Raw genomic sequence first — 19,963 nt, 5'->3', positions numbered from 1 at the left:
CTCTTTTTCTTGTTTGCTCTCATAATCTCTCGCCTGGATTACTACAACACCCTCCTCCATGGCCTTCCTGCTAACCATCTTGCCCCTCTCCAGTACATCCTTAATTCTGCTGCCCGACTGATCTATCTCTCCCCTCTGCAAATTCCTCCATTGGCTCCCAATCTTCCACTGTATCCAATTCAAACTACTAACACTGACCTACAAAGCCATCCATAATCGGTCTCCGCCGTATATCTCTGAACTAACCTCCCGCTAGACTCCAAAACGTAATCTCCGCTCCTCCCAAGATCTCCTTCTCTCCTCCTCTCTCATTCGCTCCTCATGCAACTGCCTCCAAGACTTCCCCCGAGCATCCCCTGTCTTCTCGAATTCGCTGCCTCACCACATCAAATTATCTGCTACACTTGCAAGCTTCAAACGGAACTTGAAAACTCATCTGTTCAGGAATGCCTATAATCTTCAATGACCTCACTGCTTAACCACCACCACAGCTACTGCCTCACCACCGTGCGGAGCCGCCACCGCCTCACCACCATCTTCGGAGCCGCCGCCGCCTCACCACCATGCAGAGCCGCCGCCCAACCAACACCCCACCTATTGTCTCCTCCCCAAAATCCTATAGAATGTAAGCTTGCAAGGGCAGGGTCCTCTTGCCTCTGTACCAGTCTGTCTATTGTAGCTTGGATATGTATTCTGTATGTAACCCCTTCTCATGTACAGCACCATGGAATTAATGGTGCTCTATAAATAAATAATAATTATAATTATCCTCTTGTTATTATGCGTAAATGGGAAAGGAATATTGGGCCGTTACTGACATTCAATGGACAAGGATCCTTGAAGGGGTTAGATCTATATCCCTAGTGGACATTGTAGACTGCCAGATCTATAAATCATCCATAGGGGATATATGATCCTCTGTTTCTCCACAAGGTTGGCATACGTACAGAGGCCAAAGGTGGGAAGTGCTTTGCGGAAGCTGCGGATGTTATACACAGGCTGCGGATTATAAATACTTTTTTTGAGTAAAGTTATTACAATTGTAAAATCCTAATCAGCAGGTTTGGTCGGAGACACCAAGGTTTTATATAAGGGAATATAGAAGAACTGACACTGGACACATGCGGGAAAACTGCGGTAGGACGATTATTGTTTCTTACACATAAATTGAAAACATTGAGATGGATTCAGACGACTACGACAAAACATGATTAACAAAGTCAGTGAGAAATTGCAGTAATAATAGTATTGTATCCAAGATATTTAATGCAATAATGAGGGAACAGGTCGATGTAAATAGTAATGTGTAATATGAACATGTTTATTATTGTGGTATAGAGAAGTTACAGACATTGGTCAGACATGGAGATTGTGCGCTGAAAGTAACTGTAATGAATGTCAGATCGCTGAGATTGGGAGTTAGGAAGAATGTTGGGTAAGAACATATGGTAAAAAGAAGAAAAAAAATAAAATAAACAGGGGGGGGGGGGGGAGAACACCAATCCAGTCAATTCTATACATAGGAATTAATAATACAAATACCTATAGATCAACACCCCATAGGACAAATAGAATATGAAGAAAATGCCCCAATTTCTCTGAATTTGTTTTCTCCTCTCTATATTATGGGTAAGTGTAAATTCCTAATGAAAATGAGTATTAATTTTCCTGACAAGCTCCTCAACCGAGGGAACTGAAGGGAGTTTCCACTTTATAGCCTGACATCGTCTGGCCGAGGTAAATATATCAGCAATAACAGGTTTCACATTTTAGGGGAAGTTATCGAGTCCTATATTCAGGATTGCCAGTGGATCATCCATAATTACACGAACACCTGTTACCGATGAAATTAGAACAAACACCTGCTCCCAAAACACCATAACTTTAGGACAGGACCACCATACATGCCCCAATGTGCCTTTCTGAAGACAGCCTTGCCAACAGAAAGGGGAATAATCAGGGATCATGTGAGCCAATTTGCCTGGAAACAGATACCACCCTGTATGAATTTATATAATTTGTCCTAGGTGATTTATACAAGCTGAGGTCCTATAAGTCCATTCCAAGGCGCCCACCATTGTTGAGGGAAGAATGTAAAACAGAGCTCTTGCTCCCATTTTATCATGTATGACAACTTCAGATTTTCTAACAGGGAGTTTAGAAAACTATATAAAATTGAGTCTCCTTTAATATAATAATCCATTTTTTGAAAAAGTCTATGTAGAGACCGAGGAGGTGAATTGTATCCAATGTCAGATCCTGTACTAAGGAGATGTCTCACTTGGAGGTATTGATAAAGACAGCTTCAATGTGATCAAACTTTCTCAACCATCTCCAAAAAGGACGTTAACTGAGACTCTGTAAATAGCTGCAAATTTAAAAATGTCACTCTCTTCCCAATTAGCAAGACTTAAAAAGGGATATGGGTTTCTAAGGATCTAATAGAAATATCCAATAAAAGAGCAGAGAGAATCACTTCACCCCACCTCCTTCTACACAAAAGAGAAGAGATAGTAAGAAGATAAACAAAATTGCATTAAATGGTTTAATTAACACTACTTCCAAAAGGCTTCTAGTAGCCCATGTAAATTTCTCTTAGTGGGCAACAAATTATAATTTGCAAGTAAAAGATTTCTCTTTTTCTAGGTATGATAATGGCTTCTACCTTTGTGAGTTTTGTGATGTTCAAAAATAACCTATTTCTGTGTTAAATATTTCCCTCATTCTAAACATGTCAAGGGTTTCTCCCCTTTGTGAATTCTTTTGTGTTTTCCAAGACTTGATTTTCGGTTAAAACATATCCCACATTCTGAACATGAATATAGCTTCTCACCTGTGTGAGTTCTCTGATGTGTAGCAAAATGCAATTTATGTGTAAAACATTTCCCACATTCTGAACATGAAAAAGGCTTCTCCCCTGTGTGAATTCTCTGATGTGAAATAAGATGTACTTTTCGCTTAAAAAATCTCCCACATTCTAAACATGAAAAAGGCTTCTCCCCTGTGTGAGTTCTCCGATGTCTAGCAAGACTTGAACTTTGGGTAAAACATTTCCCACATTCTGGACATGAATATGGCTTCTCACCTGTGTGAGTTCTCTGATGCTTAGCAAAATTTGTTTTAGCGTTAAAACATTTCCCACATTCTGAACATGAATAAGGTTTCTCACCTGTGTGAGTTCTCTGATGTGTAACAAAATTTGTTTTCCAGTTAAAACATTTCCCACATTCTGAACATGAAAATGGCTTCTTCCCTGTGTGAGTTCTCTGGTAACTAACAGATTCTGAAGAAAATCTTTTCTCCCCTATGTGAATTTTTTTATTATTTTTTTGATATTCTGAAGTTGAAAATGGCTTTTTTATGCTGCTTTTGTGACACTTATTTTTCTTAATAGTCTGTGATGAATCAGAAGATAGGACTTGTTTAAAAGAATCAGATGATAGATCTTTGCTGTAAAGAGATGATGGTGCATCTTGAATAGTGGCATTCACTTCAGTTATATCTTGTGTGCTATCAAGGTCATCTGATTTTAAGATTGAAGATGTCAGTTGTGCCTCTGTTCTCCTGGTACAGTCATCTGCCAAGAATGAAAATTATTTACAATAATATATACAAATTTAAGGTTAAAATTTATAAAATAACTTGAAACGCAGTTACCGGTGTCCCCGCAGTGCCCTGCAGTCTTTCCCTGGTTGTGGTCTCCTGGGAGTGCACTTATATATTCTTAAAGGGCAAAAGTGCCCATACCTGGAAGTGCCTCACAACCTACGGCTAAGAGGCACTAGGTATTTAACCCCATAGCGACGGCCTAACGTCTCAAGACGTCGGAAAAACAGGGTACTTATTCTGTTCCGACGTCTTGAGACGTCAGGCCGGAAAAACCCTGTAGCGCCCCCCAGTGACGAAAAATCTCGGGGGTTTCAGCTACCGGGGGTAGCTGAGACCCCCCAGATTATGAATCGGGGTGTTTTGTATGCACCCCGTTAATGCGATCGCCGGTATACACCGTATACCGGCGACAACATAAAAAAAAAAAAATGGCTGGTAAAATTTATTTATTTCTCATCTGACGTGATCAAACATGTCAGATGAGAAATAAATGTGAGCCCTTAGTGCCCCCAAAGCCCCCGGTACCGGAGAAATCCATCCAACCCCCCCCCCCCCCTCCGGAAAATCCAAGATGGCGCCGACGCGCGCTGAAAACTCCCGCCGCCGCCGGCTCTGCATTCATTTCCCTCCGATCTGAAATGATCAAACATTTCAGATCGGAGGGAAATGTCCCCCTCCTGACCTCTCCTCCGGTACACCGGAGCTCTTTGGTCCCTGGAGCCCCCTCCAGTTCTTCAGAGCCCCCCTCCGGAGCGTGCAAGATGGCGCCGACGCGCGCTGAAAACTGCCGCCGCCGGCTCTGCATTCATTTCCCTCCGATCTGAAATGATCAAACATTTCAGATCGGAGGGAAATGTCCTCCCCCTGACCCCTCCTCCGGTCCACCGGAGCCCTCTGGTCACCGGAGCCCCCTCCGGGTCTCCAGAGCCACCCCCCCTCCCCCGCATTCATTCTGCTCTTTCTGCCGCATGTGACACGTCACATGCGGCAGAAAGGTGTCCCCAGGTCCCACTAGGTCACCCCCCAGCCCCCCAGCCCCCGGTCCCCCGGTCATACGTTACCTGTCTGGTGATCCGTCCCGCGATCACGCCGCCTCCTTCTTGAATGCTGACGGCGCATGCGCAGACAGCGGCTGTCAGCTGGATTCCTCCCCCGGTCCACAGTGGAGCAGCCTGTGCATCAGCGACGTCAGTCTTGCAGGGACGCTGACGTCGCTGATGCACAGGCTGCTCCACTGTGGACCGGGGGAGAGTGAGTGCAGTAATCAGCAGTCTCTCCATGTGAGGAGTGTGGTCCTCACATGGAGAGACTGCTGTTCCAGAAAATGGGGGGTACGTTCTGTGAGCGTGCCCCTCATATTCTGGAATGAGGTTACTGCAGGTCACTCTGCCCTAAGTTGGACCGGGGCAGTGTGAGTCCCACTAGGTCACCCCCCAGCCCCTGGTCCCCCGGTCATACGTTACCTGTCTGGTGATCCGTCCCGCGATCACGCCGCCTCCTTCTTGAATGCTGACGGCGCATGCGCAGACAGCGGCCGTCAGCTGGATTCCTCCCCCGGTCCACAGTGGAGCAGCCTGTGCATCAGCGACGTCAGTCTTGCAGGGACGCTGACGTCGCTGATGCACAGGCTGCTCCACTGTGGACCGGGGGAGAGTGAGTGCAGTAATCAGCAGTCTCTCCATGTGAGGAGTGTGGTCCTCACATGGAGAGACTGCTGTTCCAGAAAATGGGGGGTACGTTCTGTGAGCGTGCCCCTCATATTCTGGAATGAGGTTACTGCAGGTCACTCTGCCCTAAGTTGGACCGGGGCAGTGTGAGTGCAGTATTCTCAGATTACTGCACCCACACTGCTCATGGAGAGCTTGCTCTTCCAGAAAATGGGGGATACGTTCCCTGAACGTGCCCCCCATATTCTAGAAGATCCAGAGTCGGCGTGGGACCTCACGGATTACAGCGGATTACAGCGACCGTAATTTCTTTATTTTCAATAAATTGGGGAAAGAGGAATGTTTCGGGGAGTTTTTTTTTCAAATAAAATTTTTTTTGTCTTTTTTTTTTTGTCTATTACTTGACTGGGTTAGTGATGTCGGGTATCTGTTTAGATGCCGTGACATCACTAACCCCAGGGCTTGATGCCAGGTGACATTACAGCTGGTATCAACCCCATATATTACCCCGTCTGCCACCGCACCAGGGCGCGGGATGAGCTGGGGCGAAGCGCCAGGATTGGCGCATCTAATGGATGCGCCACTTCTGGGGCGGCTGCGGCCTGCTATTTTTAGGCTGGGAAGAGTCCAATAACCATGGCTCTTCCCACCCTGAGAATACCAGACCCCAGCTGTCCGCTTCACCTTGGCTGGTGATCTAATTTGGGGGTGACCCCACGTTTTTTTTTTTTTTTTTAAAAAAAAACGCCTGGGGAGCCCTCCAAATTGATCACCAGACAAGGTGAAGCTGTCAGCTGTGGTTTGCAGGCTACAGCTGTCTGCTTTACCCTAGCTGGCTATCAAAAATGGGGGGGACCCCACGTCGTTTATTTTAATTATTATTTTTTTGGGGGGCTAAATACAAGGCTAGGCACCCTTTAGTGCCACATGAAAGGCACTAAAGGGCGCCAGCTTAGAATATGCAGGGGGTGGGACGTTATATATGTTTGACATGTATCCATTCATCCATTGTAGCATTTTAGGCTGTGCGCCCACAATCGGGATTTGCAGCGTTTTGGGCGCAGAGTGTTTTCCCTGCGTCCATAACGCTGCATTGTGCAGTAGAAGCACAGTGGAAGGATTTTTAGAAATCCCATGCCCAATGTGCTTGCCCAATGTGCTTCTTTTCTCCGCCACATAAACTGACCTGTGGCGCAGCTTCCCGAGCCTCAGCATGTCAATTTATGCTGCGGAGATGAGTGTTCTCTGCAGGTAGCATAGAGCTCCACAGCGGCCTGAACCCAAATCGTGGGCATGGGCAGCTGCGTTCTCCCGTGGACAACACTCACATCTCTGCAGGAGGCTGACACTGTGTACTAGACGCCGTGTCGCTGGCTCATGGCCACATAGCCTAAAAGTGAGACATTGGTTGCTACAGCAACATTTTTGTGAAGTACCTGTGGATTCAAAATGCTTATTATACTCCTGAATAAAATCCAGTTTCCAAAATGGGGTCACTTGTGGGGGTTTCTAATGTATAGGTACCCAAGGGGCCCTGCAAATGTGACATGGTGCCCGCAATTTATTTCAACTTTTCCAGAATTCAAATGGTGCTGCTTCCATTCCAAGCCCTCCCATTTATCCAAACAGAGGTTTTTGGCCACATGTGGGGTATCCCTGTGCTCATAAGACATTGGATAACAACCTGTTGGGTCCACGGTTTGTTGTTGTCTCTTGAAAAAGTGAGAAATTTGATGCTGAAGCAACATTTTTGTGAAAAAAATGAAAATTTTCAATATGGCAACCTAAGCTTATCAAATTCTGTGAAGTATTCGTGGATTCATACTGCTCACTATACACCTAGATAAAAGCCTTGAGGTGTCTTGTTTCCAGAATGGAGTCACTTGTGGGGGACCTCCACTGTTTAGGCACCTCAGGGGCTCTCCAAATGCAACCTGGCGTCCGCTATTGATTCCAGCCAATTTTGCAGTCAAATGGCACTCCTTCCCTTCCGAGCCCTGCCATGCGCCCAAACAGTTGATTTCCACCACATATAAGGTATCGCCAAACTCAGGAGAAATTGCACAATAAATGTTATGCTGAATTTTTTCCTTTTACTCTTGTAAAAAAAAAAGCTACCTGGTTGAAATAACAATTTTGTGGTAAAATTTTTTTTTTTTTTTCTCATGGCTCAACGTTATAAAATTCTGTGAAGCACCTGGGGGTTCAGGGTACTCACCAAACATCTAGATAAATTCCTTGAGGGGCCTAGTTTCCAAAATGGGGTCACTTGTGTGGGGTTTCTGCTGTTTAGGTACCTTAGGGGTCCTCCAAATGTGACATGGTGCCCGCAATCTTTTTCAGCCAAATTTCCTTTCCAAAATTCAAATATTGCTCCTTTCGTTCCAAGCCCTCCCATTTGTCCAAACAAAGGTTTCAGACCACATGTGAGGTATCACCGCGCTCATAAAAAAGTGGTTAACAAACCTTGAGGTCAAATTTTTGGAATTACCTCTTGAAAAAGTGAGAAAATTGATGCTAAAGCAACATTTTTGAGAAAATTATTAAAATTTTCAATACGACAACGTAACGTTAACAAAATCTGTGAAGTACCTGTGGATCTAAAATGCTCACTATACCCCTAGATAGAAGCCTTGAGGGGTCTAGTTTCCAAAATGGTGTCACTTGTGAGGGGTTTCTTCTGTTTAGGTTCCTTAGCGGACCTGTAAATGCAACATGGTGCTCGCAATCTATTTCAGCCAAATTTGCTTTCCAAAATTCAAATATTGCTCCTTCTGTTCCGAGCCCTCCCATTTGTCCAAACAGAGGTTTCTGACCACATGTGGGGTATCGGCGCACTCATAAGAAAGTGGGGAACAAGTTTTGGGGTCCATTTTGTTGTGTTAGTTCTTCTAAAAGTGAATAAATTTGGGTTAGAGCAACATTTTTAGGTAAAATTTAATTTTTGCTTTTTTTCATTCCACATTGCTTTTGTTCATGTGAAGCACCTGAAGGGTTAATAAACTTCTTGAATGTGGTTTTGAGTACTTTGGGGGGGTGCAGTTTTTATAATGGTGTCACTTTTGGGTATTTTCTGTCATCTAGGCCTATTGAAGTCACTTCAAATGTGATGTGGTCCCTAAAAAAATGGTTTTGTAAATTTTGATGTAAAAATGAGAAATCGCTGATAAACTTTGAACCCCTCTAACTTCCTAACAAAAAAAAATTTTGTTTCCAAAATTGTGCTTATGTAAAGTAGACATGTGGGAAATGTTATTTATTAACTATTTTGTGTCACAGAAATCTCTGGTTTAACGGTATAAAAATTCAAAAGTTGAAAATTGCTAAATTTTCAAAATTTTTGCCAATATTCAATTTTTTTCTTCAATAAACGCAAAAAATATTGTCCTAAATTTGGTACTAACATGAAGTCCAATATGTGACGAAAAAACAATCTCAGAATCACCGGGATCCGTTGAAGCGTTCCAGAGTTATAACCTCATGAAGTGACACTGGTCAGAATTGCAAAATTTGGTCTGGTCATTAAGGTGAAAATTAGCTCCGTCACTAAGGGGTTAAGGCACCTCCCCCTATGGGAAGTGCCTGGGCACGTGGTCTATCCTTAGAGACGTGTTGCTAATTGTCAGTTCCCGTTCTGTTTTCTGAGTCTCATGCTGTGTGAGATAACACGTGTCTGTTTCCTAGTATACGCTGTGCCCACTGTGATTGCTACATCTATCTATACCAGCTGTGCCTGCCATATCCACTGCACCTGCCTACACCAGCCGTCTGGTCTGCACACGACCACATCAGCGATTTGATGTGAACATCCAATCGCCGACCCCTGGAGTCAACCATCACAGTACCAAGTCTCCCTGGTGTTACATCTGGCAGCTTCCTCCCAGCAAAAGCTTTTCCTCACCATCAGAGGCTAAACATGTGAACATATAGTAAACATGGTAAATAAATAACAATCGTGTAATTCCCTTAACTTTTTACAATTTCACTGCACTTGGAATTTTTCCACCATTTTACAGTGCACTAGATGATAAAATGAATAGTGTAATTCAAAAGTACAACTCATCCTGCAAAAAAATAATTCCTTATATATCTATGTTGACTGAAAAATAAAAAAGTTATGCTTCTTGGAAAAAAAGAAAAATCACCCAGGGCTGAAGAAGTTAAATTTTGGGTATCATGTGGGTGGGCTGCCCGGCCTCCATGTACCCACTGTGGGGTAATTCTAACCTCCCTCATATGTTACAGTTACCCTGTGCTGAACTTTGGATAAAAACGCCCCTATCAGCACATTCATCAGAAGGGAGAGAAGGAAGATCCATCAATAAGATGCCGAGATTCTAGGAGGATGGATTCATTGCTCTCAGTGGAGAAACAATAAGAATCTTATCAGGGACGGACACAGACTGCAGGGGCCCCTGTGCAAGAAATCTTTCTGGGTCCCCCCTTCATTTCATAACAAAATGATGTAAACATATAGACTGTACTGTTTATTACTAGTTTAGGACACAACTACCAAATCTAAACAATAAATAAGTTTCATATTTACCATCTGAATATAACAGCACAGTCCTGCCGCCCTCCTATCTGCTGCAGCTTCAGCGCTGTCTTCAATGCTTCTAGTTACATTGGCTGGAGATGGCACAGCCTGTATACTCTGTGTGTTTTGCAGCTTGTCAGTGGTATACGGCTCAAAAGTCTGAAGCCAGTGATTGTCTGCAGCGGTCACATGAGGCACCTGGGCTGTGATGTCTGCAGCCATTGTAAACAGAAGCATCAAGGAATGTGTGGCGCCCCTGAGGCTTCATGCACCACAGGGTACTGCATCTAAGCCGAGGTGTAGTATTCATTCCAGGTAAGACAGGGGTCATTCATTGATGTACACCGCAATTCATACAACACACAGCTGCCCTCCCACCGGGACTGGGTTTCGGTAGGTGCTGGGGGCGGCCATTATGAGGTGTGGGACCTCCCGCCCACTAGTTCAGCAACGCGGGAAGCGGGGCACTGTTAAGGGAAGTGAGTGGTCACATCAGACAACCAGGAGTTGCGCCTGAACCGTCAAACAGGCAACAGTATAGAAGGGTAGAGGACAAGGAAGAGCAAGGGACCCGTGGTTTGGAGCTGGAGCGGCTCAGCCCAGGTTCTTAGGAAGAAGGGGGATCCCAGGGCTCGCGGGGAGTGTGACAGGTGCCAGTGACCCGTTCCACTGACCAGGTGCTGGGGTAGAGGAATTACCAATAGAAAGGACACACAGCAGGAACACCAGCCTTGACCTCCAAACTATCCAGGATCGGCTGGAGACCATAACAGCGGAGCGCCTCACTCCAAAGGTGGTGATATCTCAGTGAGTAAAGAACTTGGACTGCAATCCCTGTGTCGTCCCATCACTGCCTGTGTTGTCGCCCTGCCGCCATCAGAGACTACCACTCTCATCATCCTTGGGGCCTGAGCTTTGCCTGTGGAGAGCTGTACCATCCGAGCTGCGCTACCATCTGCCCCAGGGAAATAGCTCCCGCAGCAGCGGCTCCTATATTGGCTGCATACCACAGGTAGCGTCACGAATAAACTCAACTCCCCTGTAAATATTCCCTCCATCTTTTATTGATACCGCCGGGGTCATGGAGCCGGGCCTGGCCGCTGTGACATCCATCCATCCCTCCCTACACCGGCCTGGTGACGAGTAACCCCAACGGCCCCATTGCGGGCATGTCAACTGCAACACTAGAGCTGTCAGGTGCAACGTAGATGAGGATTTATAGTTTATTAAAGGGATTGTCCAGACACAATGTCATTACCTGGAGGATAGAGTCTGTAAAAATAACAAAACAAATTGTGTTCCCCTGCGGTCACCAGGGCTGTGGAGTCGGAGTCGGAGTCGTGGAGTCGGAGTCGGAGTCGGAGCTCATTTTGGTGGAGTCGGAGTCGGAGTCGGAGTCGGTATAAAATGCACCGACTCCGACTCCTAACATATATAATAAATTGGGGACAGGAGTGCAATGCAGAATGTGCTGCATATTTTACTAAATAATAACATTTAGTATAATGCTTATATTTAAGTGAAACATTTATTGTAGTACAATGTGAACATCAGACATTTAATTGTTTTTATGATACAATAATCAAGATATTTGGATAGAACATAACATATTTATTGGAATACAACTTTAGAACACAAAAAACTAATAAATTGTAAATATGTAATATATATATATATATATATATGTATATATACACACAGTGTATATACACACACAAGATATATATGTAATCTACTGTATATTACATAGTATATTACATATTTACAATTTATTACAGTTTTTTGTGTTCTAAAGTTGTATTCCAATAAATATATTTTATGTTCTATCCAAATATCTTGATTATTGTATCATAAAAATTATTAAATGTCTGATGTTCACATACACATGTTCATGTATTACAATAAATTTTTCACCTAACTATAAGCAATATATGTAGGAGTCGGAGTCGGAGTCGGAGCCGGAGTCGGAGTCGGAGCCGGAGTCGGAGTCGGTGCAAGAGAATTTGAGGAGTCGGAGTCGGAGTCGAAGGTTTGGCTTACCGACTCCACAGCCCTGGCGGTCACCTCCTGGATCTAGCAGCGGCAACCCTATGGTCTGTGCCAGCATTATTTCACCATTGTACGGAACGCAGGACTACTGCAGTTTGTGATGACTGCAGTTCATGTTACCTGACCGCTGCAGCCTATCACAAGCTGTAGCGGTCCTGTGTCTGGTAGAACGGTGACATAATTAATGCTGGCACAGACCACAGGATGGCCTGCGCTGGATCCAGGAGGGTGACTGCAGGTGTGAATAATTTATTTTGTTAGTTTTACAAAATTGAACCCCCATAAGATCCTTTTGCCAGAAAATGTCTTTACAGTAAATGTATTATTTCACACAACTCCTTTATATGGAACCCGAAAGCTAAGACCCATGAGCCGTGGACAGCCTGTACCAAGCAGTGGCTGCATGATCACAGCCAGGTATATGTGACCCTAAAGTGCTGCGGAGAGTCAGAGAAAAAAACCCACTTTCATAGATGTCTGGGACTGAGCCGCATCAAATACTAGTCATATAGATGTGATGTCTGATACACGCTGCTCGATCCACGGGTGACATGTATCCGCTGGCTGGATCCTTTTAAGCAGCGCTCTATATGACAGGTGGGTACAGTAGAGAAACAGAGAAAATACAACAAAAAACAGCCACACCATAGACATCATTAAAGAAGCCTCCACTAACTTGTTTACTGATGGAATGTGTGTTTATGCATGTAGTGTCATAAAATACTCACCTACCGCTGCGCTCTCCGGTGTCCAGCGCTGTTCTACTTCTCCCAGTGACGTCACCGCCGCTCTCTCTGGTGTCCAGCGCTGTTCTGCTCCTCTTCTCAGTGACGTCACCGCTATCTCGTATCTCTGGTGTCCACTGCTGGCCTGCTCAGTGACATTACTTCTCTCCCGTATCTCTGGTGTCCAGCGCTGTTCTGTTCCTCTTCTCAGGGATGTCACTGCTCTTTAGTATTTCTGGTGTCCAGTGCTGTTCTGTGCATCTTCTCAATGACGTAATCTAACTCTAGTATCTCCAGGTCACACTGTGCTCTGCAGGACCCAGAAGTGACCTACAATGTAAAGGGTGCTTTACATTTGGTGATCGCTGCCGTAGCGAACATTATCGTTACGGCAGCGTCACACTAACAGACCTTGCCAGCGATGTCGCTGTGACTGCCGAACAATCCCTCCCTCAAGGGAGAGGTGCGTTCGGTGTCATAGCGACGTCACTGCGGTGTCACAAATCGGCCGGCCAATATAAGCGGAGGGGCGGAGATGAGCGGGACGTAACATGCCGCCCACCTTCTTCCTACCGCATTATCCGGTGGACGCAGGTAAGGAGATGTTTGTCGTTCCTGCGGTGTCACATATAGCAATGTGTGATGCCGCAGGAATGACGAACATCGTACCTGTGGCAGCAGCGATATTAAGGAAAGGAGCGACGTGTCAACGATCACCGTTTTTGAACGATTTCGCGATCGTTGCTCCTTGGTGTCACACGCTGCGATGTCCCTACCAGCGCCGGATGTGCGTCACTGACGACGTGACCCCGACGATATATCGGTAGCGATGTTGCAGCGTGTAAAGCACCCTTAAAGGTGGCTTTACACACTGCAACATCGCAAACGACATCGCTGTAACGTCACCGGTTTTGTGACGTTACAGCGACCTCCCCAGCGACATTGCAGTGTGTGAAACACATCAGCGACCTGGCCCCTGCTGTGAAGTTGTGATCGCTACAAATCGTTCAGAACCATTCCTAGGTCCTTTGTTTCCCGCTGTGCAGCATGCATCGCTAGAAAGTTTCAGTGTGTAAAGGGGACTTAAGTCTATGGAGCAACAGAAAGAGGCTCAATGGGCTTTAATTGTAAAAGACTTCTGGCTCAGAGTGTAGTGTGACCCGAGATACTGGAGAATGGTGACGTCACTCAGGAAAGTAGAAGAGTTGAGGTAGGTGAGTATATAAATACACTCACACTACATTACATGCACACTCCATTAAAAAAAAAAAAAAAAAAAAAAAAAAAAAAGGAGTAGGAGTCTTCTTTGTATGTATTCACCTATTTGTGCACGTGACTTCACCACATCGGCCTTTCTCACACTTGAAATGGAGCAGAAATAATGTGAACATATTGGTGAATACGAGGATGTATACAGATAAATACACGTTCATCACACACATATGTGCACAAATACATAGACATAACACGTATACAAACATAATAGTCACACATTGCACATGAACTCACCCTCTCTGCAGATGATTGCACATGGTGGCCAGCACAGCAGGTCTTCTGGAGCCTGCACTTCCATCTTCTCTTGTGGTGCAGCCTCCCCTCCTCCTCGGGCCCGACTGCTGTATTCTCTTGAAATAATTCAGAGCCTCCTTTCTGGCTCTGAGGGTATGATTCCACTTGCGTATGACTCGTGCAGTCTTGCATTGGTATCACCCGACACAGTCGCACACTCTCCGGACAGGGGCGGTTCACCTGCATGGAAATACATGCAGCCTACCCGCTCCTGTCAGGACAGTGTGCGCCGTGCCGGGTGATACCAATGCGAGACTGCACGAGTCATACGCAAGTGGAATCATACCCTAAGACACAATCATCCTCTGCGTGGCCAGCAGCTTTTGTAGAAGTGATGAATCCTGCCCCCTGCAGGCCCCTAACAGGTGAAGGAAGGGGCCTGTGTCAGCTCAGCAGAATCATATGTGTTCAGCTGTTCTGGCCCCTGCTTCTCCTGTTAGTTTTGAAGCTGCCACCGGCAAAGGAAATCCCCATATGTTTTCAGGCCCTTGAGGCCCCTCCTGCTCAGGGCCCCTGTGCAGCTACACCGCGGTATGTCCACCAGTGACTCTTGTAGTTATGATAAGATTATTATTTTGTTTCTCCCACTGAGAACAATCAATCTTTATTCACCTGGTGAACACAGCACCAAACTAAAGGCTGCTTTACACCAGACAATCTATCGTGCGATAGATCGTCGGGGTCACGGTTTTTGTGACGCACATCCGGCATCGCTGGCGATGCCGGCCTGTGTGACACCTCCTAGCGACGCAGTATCGCTCACAAATCGTGAGTCGTGTACTGCTCGCTAGGTTCCATAATATCGTTTAATTTAGTTGATCATCGTTTCCGTGGTAGCACACGCCGCTCCGTGTGACACCACGGGAACGATGAGCAGCTCACCTGCCTCCCGCGGCCGCCGCCGGCTCTATGGAAGGAAGGAGGTGGGCGGGATGTTTACATCCTGCTCATCTCCGCCCCTCCGCTTCTATTGGCCGGCGGCCGTGTGACGTCGCTGTGACGCCGAACGTCCCTCCCACTTCAGGAAGTGGACGTTCGCCGCCCACAGCGAGGTCGCACGAGAGGTAAGTATGTGTGACGGGGGTTACTGACTTTGTGCGACACGGGCAGCGATTTGCCCGTGACGCAAAAAGGATGGGGGCGGGTACGATCGATTGTGAAATTGCACAATCGGTCGTACCGTGTAAAGCAGCCTTAAGAATCTAGGACATCACCAGCATCATTACCCTCCGCTAGGGCTGTGGAGTCGGTGTCTGAGCTCATTTTGGTGGAGTCGGTATAAAATACTCCGACTCCTAAAATATATAATAAATTGGGGACAGTAGTGCAATGCAGAATGTGCTGAATATTTTTTCATAGGAATTTGGGAAATTTATGAAATGTCCTATAAATGTCTGTTCTATTCCTGATCTAAGGCTACATTCACACACAGCGTTTTTGCTGCATTTTTTGGGGGTACGTTTTTCAGCTGCAAAAGCAGATCAGCTTTTTAAAAAACCGCATCACCTGAAAGGTTTTTGAGCTCATAGATAATGTTTTCAATAGCAAAAGCAGATTAGAAAAATACCGGACAATGCTTCAAACATGATAAGTACAATTAAACTGATGAATGAGAGTAATGAGCAACAGCTAGAAGAAAATTTAGGATTCAGTATGTGTGAGATGGAGCCACAGTGCTGTTCATGTAACTGAGGAACAAACAGATATTACAACAGAAGAACAGCAAAATGATACTTTAGGATTAGATGATCTTGTTGAAGTTGCTTCAAAACACTTTCATATTCATCACATGCGCTGTGTTGTGCACACGCTGCAGCTGGCAATAAGAGATAGTCTGCAAGAGGGACATGCTGGAAATCTGATTGGGAAAGTGAGGAAATTGGTTATTGCTGCCAGAACCCCGAAAATTGATTCCATCTTGAAGTGACGTGCTAAAAAAGAGGCAATTGTCAATCAAGCCACTCACTGGGGCAGTACTTATTTAATGATTGAGCGATTGCTTGAGCTAAAACCGTTTCTTATAGATATGGCGAACCCTCAGGTAACCCTAAATGAAAGTCAATGGACACAGGTGGTTGAATTGAAGGAATTGATTAATCACCATTTACTGTGACTAAAAAATTACAAGCTGAGGATTTAACTCCTGGCGTTTTCATAAGGGAGTGGAAGAACTTGCTATTTTGTCTGTCCCAAAGAGGAGGTTTAATCACAGATCGCATTTCTGCTTCAATGAAACGTAAAGAGACACAGCTATTGGAAAATAAAATTCTTCTGGCAGCTGTTTATGTGAACCCAAGTCATCGTGTACTGCTTGATGATCATCAGCTTACTAAAGGAAAAGAAGCTCTGACTGAGGTAGCAGTTAGGATGAGCGGCTACAGGACTGCCAGACGCAAGAGGACTTGGGTCCTGACAATGCTACTGATGCCATATCTTCATCCTCATCAGATGAGGAGTTTAACTTTTGACAAATATTTCTATGAAATGGAGACGGCAAAGTGTTGCTGCAAGGAAAAAGATTTCACTCTGTCTCCTATAGCAGCAGATTGACCATATTTCAGCACAATTTTTCACTTGCTCTCAAAGAATTAGAAAAATTCAGCCGTTCATCAAAACTGACTGCATGAGGCAATTCCTTTAAGGGGGCTTTACACGCAACGACATCACTAACGAGATGTCATTAAAAGTCACGGAATTCGTGACGCACATCCGGCCTTGTTAGCGACGTCGTTGCGTGTGAAACGTACGAACAACCACTAACGATTAAAATTACTCACCTAATCGTTGACACATCATTCTAATTCCAAATATCGTTGCTGTTGCAGGACGCAGATTGTTCGTCATTCCTGAGGCAGCACACATCGCTACGTGTGACACCCCAGGAACGAGGAACAACACCTTACCTGCGTTCTCCGGCAACGAGGTGGGCGTCACTTTCTTTCGGCTGCTCTCCGCCCCTCCGCTTCTATTGGACGGCTGCCGTGTGACGTCCCTGTGACGCCGCACAAACCGCCCCCTTAGAAAGGAGGCCGTTCGCCGGCCACAGCGAAGTCGCTAGGCAGGTAAGTCCAGCGATTTGCCCGTGACGTACAACCGACGGGGGCGGGTGTTTTCGCTAGTGATGTTGCTGTGTGTAAAGCAGCCTTTATACCTGAAAATTGTTAGAGATGTTGCCCATGTGGCTACGGCTTTGCCTCCAACCCAAGTTACTGTAGAGAGGTTGTTCTCTTAAAATTATTAGGTCAGATTTGCGGTCATCTATGAAGGAGGCTCTGATGGAAGCAATTCTATTTCTTACAACAAATTCATAGACTGCGCAAATGTTATTGTTGAAAACTGTTTTTTTGCCACTTTCATAGTTTATTACATAGCGTTATTTTTACACACACATATATATATATATATATATATATATATATATATACATATATATATATACATACATACATACATACATACATATACACAGAATATCTATCTATATATGTAATGTATTACATAGTGTATTACAAATTTACAACTTATTACAGTTTTTTGTGTTCTAAAGTTGTATTCCAATAGTATATTTTAAGTTCCATCTAAATATCTTGATTGTTCTATCATAAAAATGATTCAATGTCTGATGTTCACATTGTACTACAATACATTTTTCACTTAAATATAAGCAATATAAGTGGGAATCGGAGTTGGAGTTGCAGGTTTGGCTTACCGACTCCACAGCCCTGCCCTCCGCTTTCTCTTAGAGGTCCACCATACAGATTAGATATTTCTTCCCAAGTTGTCTGCACATTCTACATACACTGTCATTTGGCTTTACAGATTAGAGATCTGAGCAGATAAGGGTCAATGTCTTCTAATTTCAGGGGATAGGGTGGATCCTACCTGTAAGATCTGGCTGATACAGATCTCACTCCAACAGAAGGAAGTCCAATGCCCAAAATAATGGGGGCAGTTTTGGGTGGAGGAGCATGTGGTGGTCTAGCAGCAGAATGGTGACCACTTGATATGGCCGGACTACAACCCTGATAAAGCAGCCACAGGCGGTGACTGAGAAGAATCTGTGACTTCTCTGCATTTAGTGGTCACTACTCACCTGGGCGGTTATCTGTAGGAATCTCCTCTTTACTCCGCTCATCACCCCTCATATATATCTCTGTAGTATTAATATGGGGCAGATCTTCACCCTGAAAGAAATATTGTAAAAGTCACAGACAGATGGAGAAGTCCCATCTATGATCAGCTCTAATCCTGCCATCTCCACCGCTCTCATTACACAAGTATAACACATATAATACCGGAGGATAAAACAAGACTGAGCACAAGACCTTCACAGCCACCTACACATCATAGGGAGATTTCATGGCCCCTTCTCTCCATCTACCTGATGATCCTGAGGAACATCGGGATCTTCTTGTTTACAGTCCTGTGGGAGAAGAGGACGGGGACATCTCTCTGGTGTTGTCCTCTTACTGGATAGACCTGGAGGAGACACATACAGGGGCTGAATTCATTCCTTACATACAGATAATTATAGGCCGTGTGTATTTAGTCCTGTCTATTACCTGGTGATGTGAGGGGCTGGGGAACCTCCATCATGACGTCCTTGTACAGATCTTTGTGTCCTTCTAAATACTCCCACTCCTCCATGGAGAAATAGACGGTGACGTCCTGACACCTTATAGGAACCTGACACATACAATGATACCGTCACCCCCGATCCCTTCATAGCGTTACTGTATAATGTCCCAGCATTCCCAGCAGTGTCACCTCTCCAGTCAGCAGCTCAATCATCTTGTAGGTGAGTTCTAGGATCTTCTGGTCATTGATGTCCTCATGTATCGGGGGGTGAGGTGGAGGCCCCGTGATTGGGCTCAGGGGTCTTCCCCATCCCTCAGACACAGGGGCCTGACAGTGCTCACTAGAGGTCTTCTTCACTACTGTGTAATCCTGGTTATGGAGAGACACAGTAATAAATCCCACTCCAGACATTTCCAGAGTCCTCACCTCTCCAGTTCTGTCCATCTGTTATTCCCATAGATAAGAATGATGTAATGTGACGTCATCAGAATCTCTCACCTCTCCAGTAAGCCGGAAGAGGATCTCTAGGGTGAGGTGTAATATCCTCTCCGCCATCTTGTCCCTGTCCATATCCATCCTTCACGGGGCAATCAGGAGAATTCTCTTCTATAGAATAAAACCACTGAGAGGATCCGATATTATAAGGACCTGAATGGGAAGGAGAGGAGCCGATATGTAAAATTAATGGAGATAATAATGAAGAGATGATATCATTTGGGCAGTAAAAAAAAATTTCAACATGAAGTTGCACCTAAAATAGTATCAATGAAAACGTCGGCTCATCAAGCAAAAAACAAGTCATCACTCAACTCCGATGTCGGAAAATGGAGACACAAGCCGATTTTTTTATGCTTTGTTTTTTTTAACAAAAGTCTGATTTTTATTCACTACTAGAGATGAGTGAACCTGGAGTTCGGTTTTCGGTATAAACTCAGACTTTTGCAAGATAGTAAAGTTCAGGTTTGGAGTTCGGGGGCTTTACGTATGGAAACCGCTCTCGTGTTATCAGATGTATTGTGCACCAAGAAATAAAACTGAATAAACCCGCCCTCCCCTGTTAGTGATCTGTTTATGGCTGCGGAGACCCGAACTGCCAATCAGTGACTTCAAATAAAGTGCAGGTCAAGTCCAGAACCGATCTTTTCAAATGTTCAGCTGGACCAGCAGAAGCCGAACGTCCACGGGTCCGCTCATCTCTAGTCACCACTGAGATAAGAAATGTCTGATAT

The 19,963-nt window shown here is 45.0% G+C and overlaps 2 protein-coding genes across 2 annotated transcripts in view; one reads left to right on the top strand and one right to left on the bottom strand.

Annotated features, from left to right (window-relative positions):
* The window catches only part of LOC142259186 (uncharacterized), a 291,572-nt gene that overhangs the window by 127,454 nt on the left and 144,155 nt on the right, over positions 1-19,963 (top strand). The gene's annotated exons all lie outside the window — the stretch shown is intronic.
* On the bottom strand, positions 1,328-19,078 carry LOC142259152 (oocyte zinc finger protein XlCOF7.1-like). Its single transcript, XM_075331657.1, has 4 exons — positions 18,719-19,078; positions 18,538-18,635; positions 18,250-18,340; positions 1,328-3,577 (listed from the first exon to the last, which is right to left on the bottom strand). Exons 1-4 carry the CDS (start codon positions 18,849-18,851, stop codon positions 2,721-2,723), a joined length of 1,179 nt encoding a protein of 392 aa, XP_075187772.1. The 5' UTR covers positions 18,852-19,078; the 3' UTR covers positions 1,328-2,720.

Source organism: Anomaloglossus baeobatrachus (assembly GCF_048569485.1).
Source record: "Anomaloglossus baeobatrachus isolate aAnoBae1 chromosome 5 unlocalized genomic scaffold, aAnoBae1.hap1 SUPER_5_unloc_3, whole genome shotgun sequence".
Classification (NCBI taxonomy): Eukaryota; Metazoa; Chordata; class Amphibia; order Anura; family Aromobatidae; genus Anomaloglossus; species Anomaloglossus baeobatrachus.
The sequence above is the reverse complement of the archived record's forward strand: the minus strand, read 5'-3'. Positions and strand labels throughout refer to the sequence as shown.